Source organism: Vitis vinifera, chromosome 9 (assembly GCF_030704535.1).
Source record: "Vitis vinifera cultivar Pinot Noir 40024 chromosome 9, ASM3070453v1".
Lineage (NCBI taxonomy): Eukaryota > Viridiplantae > Streptophyta > Magnoliopsida > Vitales > Vitaceae > Vitis > Vitis vinifera.
In genome coordinates this window covers 2,308,897-2,321,272 of record NC_081813.1, presented here as the reverse complement: position 1 = coordinate 2,321,272, position 12,376 = coordinate 2,308,897, and the positions used below count along the sequence as shown (strand labels likewise).

The 12,376-nt window shown below is 36.7% G+C and overlaps 1 protein-coding gene across 1 annotated transcript; it reads right to left on the bottom strand.

Annotated features, from left to right (window-relative positions):
• Nucleotides 1-31: 31 nt before the first annotated feature.
• LOC100258409 (uncharacterized) lies at nucleotides 32-12,376 on the bottom strand. The gene is made up of 12 exons (XM_002276246.4): nucleotides 11,843-12,376; nucleotides 8,719-8,945; nucleotides 8,554-8,621; nucleotides 7,070-7,144; nucleotides 6,512-6,861; nucleotides 6,247-6,315; nucleotides 6,078-6,166; nucleotides 2,326-4,545; nucleotides 2,164-2,241; nucleotides 1,926-2,037; nucleotides 764-814; nucleotides 32-644 (listed from the first exon to the last, which is right to left on the bottom strand). Exons 1-12 carry the CDS (start codon nucleotides 12,365-12,367, stop codon nucleotides 594-596), a joined length of 3,915 nt encoding a protein of 1,304 aa, XP_002276282.2. The 5' UTR covers nucleotides 12,368-12,376; the 3' UTR covers nucleotides 32-593.

The window sequence follows — 12,376 nt, the reverse complement described above, 5'->3', positions numbered from 1 at the left end:
AAAAAATCATAGCATATCTCAACAAACAAAATGAAAACCCAAATCTCAATTCAATTATAACTAATACAAATGGCAACTCAAGTGATCCACTTTGGATCCAACAAGCCTCATTAGGCTGGTTATAATTAATACTTACAAAAATCAAAATGCTTGGAGATCTGTTTACACAAAAATCAACAAAAACAAAAAGATTTTGTACAACCACCATATTTCACTTGAAAATTTTGTTTTTCTAAGTGAATTTTCTGGCAATGTATGATCTAAGAAGAGCAACAGAAACTGCCTTGAGAATCAGAAGGAAAAAAAAATAAAAATGAGGCCAAAAACTGCATGATACATCCATCTCCTGTGTGCATCTTCAGACTAACAATCACAACATCTCTTCTTTTTCATATTGGATCAAAGCACCCTGCATGAACCCAACAGCCTCTGTCAAGTGTCATGGCCTTTGATTTCTGTGAAGCTCCTGGAACCGTATTCGACCCTTTTTTACAGTATAATCTGCATCTTAGAATATGGATGACCATCGCTCCGAAGATCCCCTGCCATGTATATTGAACTGGCAGCTTTTCTTCTTAAAGGAGGAACCTGCTTCAATCTCTTGTATATGGAAGAGCATAGTCTTTAATTCTTTGCTTCAGATTCTACAACAAAATGTACAGTATGTGTAACTAATAAGGTGAAAATAGGCTTTAATAATAATAATAATAATAATTAAAAGAAATAGATAACAAAATTGGGTGGATTGTTTTGGATCAATAACCTTGAGTTCTTCATGAAGCACAACGAATATTTTCTTCAACCGCTTATGTCTCTGCATAAAGTAAATTGTCATAACAGGATGTTTAAATAGAAACTAAAAGGGTGATATAAACAAAAGCAGTTAACATTCCAGCCAATACCACAAGCATGGATTTCAAACTTGAATATTGTGTTTTAGGAAGTATTAAGGAAAGAAAGAAAATGCTAAGAAAAATTATTTTTTTCATATTTGGTTTTGTTATAGAAAATACTAAAAAGAAAAAGTCAAACATCATTAAAAATTTTAGGGGTTAATTTCATTCACCTTCCCTAAGGTTTCGGCTAAATACATTTTAACTCTCATACGTCTGAAATTCCATCAAATACCTCCCCTATCCTTTTCATTTCTTATTTTCACTTGCTTCCCCTCTCACTCAAAATAAGGGAGGTTAGATGTATTTAGCCAAAACCTTAGGGGAGGTGAATGAAATTAACCTAATTTTTAGAAACTAATGCATTTTCAAATTATTTAATCTTTCTATATAAGACTTAAAACACGTGAAATGAATTTGAAATAATATATAAAAATAATTTATTAACTCTAAATCTGTCTTTTATTTTCCTTCACTTTTTCTTTTTTCTTTTTTCTTTCTCTCACATTTTCCCCCAAAATTTTTAGGAACCAAACATAGCCTAAGAAGTGTAATTTCAAGTTTAAAATCTGAACCACCAAACCCTTGTCTCATGGAAAGAGAAAGCCCTGCACTTGCAAGTTCACATATAGAAACTTACTTGACAAGCAGGAAAATCTTACTAAATGCTTTATAGACCATTTATGCTTTTAATAATGATATCATCACCTTCACAAGGTACATAAATCAGATCGTTCAAGGATAAACTTGTCTAGTGTTTTGAGCTGTAATTTTCACAAACAATGTATGTGTTTTTCATAGGTAATGTCACAATATGGAATTTTTAATCTTAGTTAATAGAGGGTGCTTTTAAAACAACCAAATAAACACAAGTAAAAAGGGAAAATAATAAAAAAACAAGGGAAATGGTATGTCACCAAGAGATTAGTAAGATTAAAATGGGATAATAATGCTTAGTCAATTTATCAAGCGTTAACATGAACCCATACTATGTGAAAACAGACATCCAAGAAACATAAACACAAAACATACCGTGCTACACTGGCTATATGTATCCTTCAGCTGCTCCAAAATATTATAATATCTCTCCAAATCCCTACCTTTTGCAACTTCAAGATCCTTTCCAAGTTTATGAAACTCATTCCTAAAATAAAAGGTCACAAATTGTATTAAGAGACAAAAGTTAAAAACCCTTCCGGAATTGTTCAAACATTACTAATTAAAGTACAAAGGATGACTTGAGGAGGAACATAAGGAACTTTCATAGTACCTGTAGCTCTCTAGAATCTTGTTCAATGAGTTGTAACTATCATACTTCTCATGATACTCTTGCACATATTCTTTATACCTAAAGATGAAAAGGCATATAATAAATCTATGACACAAAACAAAATAACTTTTATTCAAGTAGGTTTCCAATATGAGTACTTACTGAGAGAAATCCTTTATTGGTCCTTTGAGCTCTGGTTCTTCCTTTTCATACTTGGAATAAGAACAACTATTTTCATCTGAAGAAGATTCCCTCCTCTTTCGACCATTATTACTACTATCAGTCAAAAATGCATCCTTTTGCTTATCACTCAAGTCTGGCACCATATTAGATTTTTGTGTTTTACTTTCTTTAGTGGCGTGGGAAGCTAGTCCACGTTTAGTGTCTTGCTGTAGTGCTGCACTGACAGGCATTCTCTTATGAGCTTCCCCATAGTCTTCTGGACCAATCCCTTGGTCTGCTCCAGCTTCACTATGTCTATATTTACTATTCACATCTGTTAATCTATTAAATTGGGATCCAACTTCAGCATGATCAACTCTTGAAATCTGTTGTGGTTGAGATTGCCCAATCCTGGGGTGAGGTCTTGCTATATCTTCAAAATTATGTTCTTTGGTCCTCTTCTTAGATGAGGCCTCTGGATTGCTAGAAACTCCAGCATCTAAATGGGATGGGGACAGCTTTCCTGAGTCAAGAGTCGCTTTCCCAACATGTTTTCCTCTATTCACATCCGAAGTCCAGTTATCTGAAGTACTTAGTTTGTTCTCTGACTGTTTAAATGAACTTTTTCTTTCAAATTGCTTCTTAATCCCAGTTGTGTCATCAGGCAAGGGCTCCCGAAGCTCACCCAACTCCAAGTCTGAAAGCTCTCTTTGGAGCAAAATGCCTCTCCCATTAACCATCGGGGATCTGTCCACAACAATTCTGCTATTATCCCTTGGAGAAGACCCCATGTATGAGTTTGAAACCTGCCCAGCCTCCTTGAACTTTCCAACCAGTTCATGTTTCCTTTCACGTGAATCAAAGGAGTATTTGTCCCCAAAACCACCATCCTTAATATTTCTTGGCATCTTCTTCTCATTGGCATAACCATCTTCATCTTGAGTTTCTCTATATACTTTATCTTTTAGCGTGGAAAAGCCCTCATTTGCTTGAAAGCTACTTTCTGAGTATTTAAGGCCATGTTCTAAGCTCTCAGCATATTTACTAGGTCTCTCTGCTGTATCAGGAACCTTTGCCCGTGCACTACGATCAATAGGCCTTCTACCTGATTGTTGAGAATCTGGAATAAATTTTCCAGGAATGGGGGCATATCCTTTTTGCAAGCCAAAATCAGCATTCCCATCCCTATCAGCTCTATTTGTCATTTGAACCGCAGAGGCCGCCCTGTAATGGGCTTCAATGAGCCCATCAGGAGACTCATTTTGAGGAATATCTGAAAAGTGGGTATTCCTTACCGCAGAAGTTGGTGGTTGAGACATGTTTCCTGTTTTTGACCTTTTCATGCGGTCAGATTTGTCATCAAAGCGCTTCGCATCAGAACCTTTTCTGGATTTACCTTTGGATATTCCCTCAGAGCTGTCAGATTGCTCACGCTTGAAACCATCCTTAAACATGCTTTCTCTCTCATTGAACAAATTTCCAGTATATACTTGCCGCTCTTGATGATCATCACCATCAGATGAAATGGGTTTGGATTCTTCTGCAGGTTTTCTGTCTTCTTTCTTAGGAACAAAATTAACCATTTCAATTTCCTGATCACCGTCAGGCAGATCTTTCTCAAATTCAACTGCATTTGATCCATGACCAGCTGCCTTTACATCAATCCCATTTTGCCCAGGCCTGTCATCTGGAGTTCTCCATAGAATGGATGAGGTAGGGAACAATGATTCAGACGCTTGCAATTTATGACTTGGTACTTTTTCATCATCACTTGTCATAATATCCACTTCTATGTCAGAACCGTGCTTGCTGTGGGAAGAAGCATCACTCTCGCTGTCACTGCTACTGCCACTCCTGCTTCCCACCGGACTTCTACTTTTGCTTCTACTATGGCTTCCACTATCACTTCCACTACCACTATCACTATCACTATCACTGCCACTATCACTCTCACTATTGCTTCTGTCACTATCACTAGAACTGCCTGCCTGCCCTTCACTATTGTCAGAGACTTTTTTGTCACCAAACAGATCAGGCGAATGTGGTTGAGTATCAATTTTTTCGACCAAACTTGATTCTCCTCCGAGTTTAGAATTCAACTGTGCCTGATCCACTTGCTCAATTCTGGGGGCTTTCTCGGCAAATCTAGGTTCAGAAGCTGCTGCTTGATCCTGGTTGTCTTCAGGAGCAGGTGTTTGCTGGCGGTCATCTTCAGGAGAACTGGAACAACCAAAGCACACGCATTAAAGCTGCCCATGGAAGACACACATAAAGCTATAGATACTATTAAAAAAGTGCTTGAACATGAATCAGGCTTTTCATTGTGTAAACTTCATAGGCTTCCTATCATAAGCTTTTTATGGAGGTGAGACTAATCGCAATACTATGAATCAAACTTATAGTCCATGGGAACCTTTTATGGTTAGAAGGTAGTAGCTCCAACAGTCAATGGAGCATGTACTGGTAACACATTTATGAAATTATTTGAATAAATGATTCTAGTGCCTGGATGATTCACTGAAATCAAGATTAATACAGCTAAACCAAGTACAAAACATTAAATCAGAAAGGAAAACCATGCAATTCCAACAATAATTCAAGAACTATGGATTAATAACTATACCTTTCAATCAAAAAAATTGAAACTACATTAAAAGTCAGATATGCATAAAGGTTAGACCTTTGGTACCTGAACCAATGAGCCTATCATGCAAGTGGAACATAAAACCATGGTTTACATATAACGGCATGCATGACCTATTATAAATATAAGGGCAGAACTTATAAAATATCTCTGCCTAATATTATCTTAGTCCAAAAGGGATCAAGTTAGAGCCCACAAATGTTAGTCATTGCTTCTTGCCTTTCTAGTTCCATTTCAACTTCAAGATAGTTGCCGTTAAGCTTTCATGAAAATCCCATTAAACCCTGCTAGAGTAGTTTCTTTCTGTTATTTGCAATTAGTAATGCACAGTAAAGAGGGAACAGAAAGTAAAAAACCACCAGAAATCTATCTAATTAATTTTTAGATAAAGAAATCTCTCTAAAAAGAATTGACAAAGTATAGATAATGCAGACTCCTAATCAACAAGGATTCCTAAACCAATTTGGACACTACATATATATATATCACGGATTCCTAATTAGGGAAAACAACTAATAATCATAGTCCTAGCCAATCACACTACTTAAAACATCATAGAACTACACAGGACACTGATAACAACATATAAAAACTAAAAATGAAGTATTTAAAAAACAACAAAAAAGAAAAAAGAAAAAAACATTTGAAAGATGAAAGCTAAGGTATTGTTTGGAGTCCTTTCTTTCTTGTTTTCTGTTTTCAAAATTAGAAACTAATAATAACTTCTACATAAAATACAAGAACTCTTTGAAACTTACCTTAAAAAGGTAATAACTTTTAAAAAAGGTTTAAAAAATTAAGATAATAAAAATTTTAAAAGTAATTTTTAAAACATAAGACAAGTCCATACCTTTGTAAAAGTTATTATATTTTATATGGAAGTTACTATTATTTTCTATTTTTTAAAAACAGGAAACAGAAAGTCTATCCAAAACAATGCAACTTGTGGGTCGATTTGGTTTTGATAAGCCCTTTGAATGCTCCTGCACCAACTAATAATGGACCCACTGATTAACCATAATTTTAGTATAAAAGAACACAAAGAACAACTACACCAATACAAGGACCAGATCAAGCCCACTAATCATCATTGAGAAATTGCAGCTACCTTCCATTTTCAGACGAAGGTTTCTTCAAGCTTTCCAACTCCACTCCTGGTTTCAAGAAGTATCTTCCTGGAGCTTGGAAAGTTGCAATCTGATGCTCAAAATTAATGAGAACATATAAGATCACCAACAGTTCTAGCAAACTCTAGCATAAGAATGTTCACCACTTACTTTTCTTATAATGGGCTCAATCTTCTTTCCAGCATTGGGAATTGTATCTCCAATAGTTTTTTCCAAGGCCTATAAAAATGAATATACAAAAGGAGCACCAAAAAAAATCAGGATGCAGTAATAGAAATTGATTAGGGTGGTACAGGATAAACTCAAGAAGTTAAAGGAATTGGTTCCATGTTAACTAACATACTCAGATTAAATAATTCAAGTTCAGTACCTCACATTAAGCTAAAAAATAATTTCAGTTTATCCATGAGATTACCTTTAGGCTCATTCCCTTAGGATTGTCCAAGAGCAGAGTAATTAGCATACTTTGCAAATCCATCGGTGTAGCTCCCAAATTCCCTTTGTGTCCAGGTGTTTCACGTACAGATGCACTGATAGCCCTGCCAGGGATTTCTTTCTCTGAGCTTGCAGTGTTCTCTTTACTGGTCGCTGGGATGGGCATAATATCTTCTACAATCACATGACTCTTAGCAAGGTTTCCTCCACCTCCAAATGGAGATGTCAGAGCACCAGTTTGCTCAGGGGGAGATGGTAGAGGTGAAGGTGTGGGTTTGCTCTTAGTAGTAGTTGTTGAGGATAATCCAGGTTTATAGACAGCTTTAGTAGCTGACGCAAGAAAATAAGAGAAAATAAACAAGGATTGTAATATATAAATTAAATAAAATAAAAAAAATCTGACAATAAGAAAGCAGAAACTTGAAGCCTCATAATGAGTTGTAAACTGCATTAAAAGTTTAGAAACAAAAAAAAACAAAAAACAAAAAAAAACATTTTTTGTTTAAAAACATGATTATCTTTAACAGGCACTAATTACCTTGAGGTGGTTCGACTTTTCGTTTTTTAAATGCAGGCTCTTTCTTTTGTTTAAACTGCATCCTCCATGGATTAGCTAGAAATAAAAGAACAATATTAGATGCTTGGCATAAATAAATAAATTTAAATGATTCTGTATCCAAGGAACAAACATAAGAAATATTTCAGCACAACAGAGATAAATATAATCAGAACACGATAAATTCTAACCAAAAAAAAAAGGTAGAGGAAGCAATTCAGTGATGATTGTCAAAGTGGGGTATTGCTCAATGATCTGTATTCCCATTCAGAATTGAAATTCCAACAATTAAGAGATAACTGTCACTAGCAAGGGATTTCTTTTCCCTTTCTACTAAATGATTCATAAAGATGGAAAATGACACTGTTAGATGATCCCACAGATGTCATTAAGTCCATTAGCATAAATCATACGAAAAACTAGAAATAATAATATAGCGATACTCATTCCTAATGTTAATTACAAGAATTGTAAATTGAAACCAAACCAATCAAATAACTGTTACAAGAAATCTTAAATATTCTTTTGAGAAGAAAAGAATCTAACAAATGGTCAAAATGAAATTCAACTGTGGTGACCTGCTATGAGGTTGCTATCAAGTTTAATATATATTTATGCTAAGTGAAACACAATCAAAATGGTCCCCAAGGCCCAAACTATATATAATCATTAACATGACTGGCTTAGTCTGATATAGAGATCATGATTCCTGTCAAGGCTCTAACCAAGGTTAGCTTGATATACATAGTTGGTCTTTACCTAACAACTTAAGTTTTGGGATCAATTGATAGCTTAACATCGTATTGAAGTCTTGGTCGTTGAGAGGTCAAGAATTTTTTTTTTCTTTTTTTTTATCAGAGTTGAGAGGTCAAGAATTGAACCTCATGGATTTTTATTTCTGCCTATTTATTGAACCCAAGCATAAGCTTAAAAAGGCTACTTGTTAGGAAAGGTATTAGGCCTTTAGTGGAAGTCCGCTTAAACTTTTTATTTGATTGATAGCTTAAAAAGTTTCATCCCAAACATTTGCTTATGCTGTTTATACCACTTTTCATGAAAACCAAAAACCCAAAAAATTCTTCCATGCCCCTTGATCCTTCAGTATGAGAGAAAGCAACTATGCTTTTTCTTTCTTCCCATATCAGTTCGGTATAACAACTCTCGCATCCCAAAACTACCCAAGACACCCCTACCAGCTTCTTCAATCTATAACCATGCAATAGAAACTTGGTGAATACTTCACATCAAAGCATCAGATTAATGGACATTCTTGGCAGCAGGAAAAAGATAAAGAGATTATGTGCAGAGTGTGTAAAGGCAGAGATGTCACAGGACTTTATATTCCTGATTTATTATTCATGAGAGTTTAATATTTGTTGCATATTTCTTCTCTACATGTCAGCAACAGGCAACAAACCAGCAAACCTAAAAATAAAAAATAGTGATATACATGAATAAAAACTTACTCTCAGCAGCAGCTAGTGCCTTCATCTGACTCTTCATGGATGGGTTTCCATGCTCTAAGACGATGGCTCTGACATCAGCCAAAAAAAGAAAAAAAAGAAATTGAGACATATTAAAATGCAAGAGAATGTGAAACTGCCAACAGACATAACAATCTGATAACTTACTTGCGCGATTTCTGCTTGCGTTCAGCTTCCTCTGACCGCATTTTAACATGATTTTTAGTTGATTCATCCAAAATACGCTGCACATTCAGCTTGCGCCAGGCACCTCCAGATTCAACAAGCAAACCATTTCCCTCTTCGCCACTTTGACGTTCTTCATATATGTCACAGAGGTCACCTAGTTCACGTGACCATGTAAATCTGAAGTCCTTACCACCCGCATCAATCACCTGATGCAATGATGAACTAGTTAATCCAATGATTTTAAACTCAACAGGCCACCAACCATCTAAAAGAGTAGCTAAATTAAGTCGAATACATAAAAAAAGAGACTGCTTTTGCAACTTCAAATAATGTTTATTAGTAAAAGTTAAAAGATCATGAATCATTTCAAAGACAAACATGTTTATGCTATGTAATATCCAAGATCCTATTGTACAATTGAGAAACAAGAGGTTAAGATGAATTGAAGGGATAACAGAAAATCTAATATTGCTAACAAATGCTGAAGAGAATGGGGAAAGCTGCATCATACAACTTATGATGAAGCTTGAAGGTGTGGAGATGAGCCACTATGTGTGTCCTTCCCTTCCTTATTACCCTTTCTTTGACTAAGGAAACTTGGGTGGCGGATGTTTGGAACCCTGAAGGTGAAGAGGGTGGATGGACCCCTCTTTTCTCTAGGGCCTTTAATGATTGGGAGTTAGATTTGGTGGAGCGTTTTCTGCAAAAGATTCAAGCAATTAGGGTTCAGAGGGATGTGGATGATAGAGTGATTTGGACGGTTGTGAGGTGTGGGACCTTTTCGGTCAATTCTCTCTACTCTATTTTGGAGCCTGGAGATTCTTTTTTGCTTCCTTGTGGGAGCATTTGGAGATTGAGCGCACCACCTAAGGTGGCTTTCTTCGCTTGGGAGACATCTTGGGGGAAAGTCTTAACTCCGGACCAACTTTAAAAGAGGGGGCACTATTTGGAAAATAGGTGTTTCCTTTGCCTCTTTGAAGTAGAGACGGTTGATCACCTTCTTTTTCACTATGCAAAGGCTCAGATTCTTTGGAATCTTCTTTTCTCCCTATTGGGTGTGTCTTGGGTTCTCTCTTGTTCAATGAAGGAAACTCTTCTTGAGTGACATGGGTCATTTGTGGGTAAAGCTCGTAAAAAGACTTAGCAAATAACCCCTTTTATGTATATTTTGGACAGTGTGGAAGGAAAGGAACATGTTAGCATTTGACAATGAGAAGCTATCGATTCAACGATTGAAAAATCCTTTTGTATGTAATCTGTGGTCTTGGTCTAGGGTGTCTATAAACACAAGCCCTATTTCTCTTGTTAGCTTCATTGATTGATTAGGCTCTGAGTAAGGACAGGTAATATTTTTTGCTTCTTTTCCTCCCCTTTTGGGCTGAGCTTTGAGGCCTTTACTGTATACTTCTTGTATACTTTGAGGGCACTGTTTTTTGTGTTTCCTCTTTTCTTTATATACGTCTTTTCTTTACCTATCCGGTAAAATAAAAATAAAATAAAATAAACAACAACAACAACTTATGATGAAGCTTGAGAATTAATCACTACAGCAAATGAATAAACATTGACAAGGAAAAGATTGTTCCATTTATGTACGGAAAACAATGGTATATTCAAGGGAAAGCATAAGCTCCCTTGAAATATTAAGAAACCCCAAAATTCCCAATAAGTAATCAAGATGACAAATTTCACTAGCACCTATTTTTCCTTTTATACTTGCAGTTGGGAGAAGAAAGAGGAAGAGGATAGCACCATGTCAGTAGGAGGGAATGACAGTGGCATTGAACAATATCGCATATGTAATATATTCTTCAAGGAAGCACAAAGCATCCCATTGGGCATATAAAATCAAATGAAGAATGTATAATTCAGCATATAGAACTATGCCAAAAGCATGTGGTGGTAGACCATAAATTGTCGGCATTTCAAACAAACAAGGAAGTAATTTGTACAATGTATGGAGCAATCCTTCCAATCAAAATTCAACTATTCAGCATATTTGCACATTTATACACCAACCAATTATGTTGAGGAAACTACGAGTATTGACCATTTTAAATCCAATGTTGAACCAACATCTCTGTTTCTTGATTTGTTTCCCTATTTAATGTCATCTTCAAATAACAATATTAGTTTTTGGATTATTTGAGCAAATTTAGTAACAAAAATTAGCAACTTCAGCCACAAGGAGTCACATAGTTCACAGGTTAGAGGTGGCTGAAGGGGCTACTGGAACAGCCAAGAAACCAACGTTAATTCAGTTGGTGACATGTCAGGAGGTGATTTACTATAAAATCTGCTCCAGAGAGAGCAAAATGCCAAAGAAGGATTCCTGTAGCCAGTCCCACACAGTCGTTAAAATGGCTTTGCTAAGCAAGGATAAGCCCGCTTACTTTGGAAATTTTAAAATGTGCCTTGTAAACAACAAATATTCTATAAAGCATCAAGAAACCATATCGAAACCAGCTTCCCATTTGGATGAACCTTTACTACCATTTCCTGTAATTGTTATTTAATACATCAAAACTTCATTTTCAGCAAACTTCTTGGCCTCTCATCTCTATATTCTCTTAAGTGATTTGCACCCTCCCTATGCATGTTCACTCTCCTCCTTCTGCTAAACGAGTTATGTCTGTATAGTTTCAAATCCTCAACTGCTGCTCCTAAGATAAGCTTACTAGTATAGTCTCCAACTATATTCCAAACTCTATCATTCTTAATTATGATCATAATTACCCAATAAAGTGAAATTAAATAAAAATCTCATACCTCAGATGTCAGTTCAATCTAAATCATAAAATTTTTGAAAAAAAAAAACAACAAAAAGAAGTGAAGAACTAAAGACTGTAAACAAAAGCCAGAAGCCCCCAGAAACAATAATGATCTGAACGATCAAATTTTGGAACAATTAAGCACCCGGGAAGTCCTAAATCACCCCAATTCCCCAAAAAACAACAAACCCATCATCAGAATTGCACAAAAACAAGTAATTCAAGACACGAAGTCACTACAAATTCAACACAATTGCTCAACCGACCTCAAAAAAGAACCTAAGTACAATAAATCGAACTACGCCCAATTGAAGAAAACCCAAGAAACTCACGTTTCCAGACGGATTATTCGCATTAGAATCGAATTTGATCCGCGCAGTACCTCCCTGTGCCTCCACGCGCTTGATCTCGTCAACGAGGTCCGGCGCGAGGCGGATTATCATAGCGAATGCGAGAGGGTTTCCGGTAACTAGACTGAAGGTCTCCTCCGACGCCGGCAGGTGCGCCGGCGTGGTGGCCCCAGAGTTGGTGGCACGGTTGCGAGGACCAGCTCCACCGGCTCCTCCGACCGATAGGCGGCTGGCGGGGACGGAAGGACGGTGAGGCGGCGGAGGAGGAAATGAAGAGTGGATGCCACGCTTGCCGCCGCCACGACCGCCGACGGCGCTGCCGCCACGGCCGAGTTTGGCAGGGCCTCCGTACATTGGTGGGGTTGGGGTCAGGTCCGTTGGAGAGAGGAAGAGAATCGAACCAGTAGATACCAGGAGAGAAAACGAAGAATACAAGTGGGTTTCTTCTCCTCCTGAATTTTCTTTTCCTGGAAAATTTGGGAAATGTAGGAAAATTCTTGTTTGCATATTCCTTGG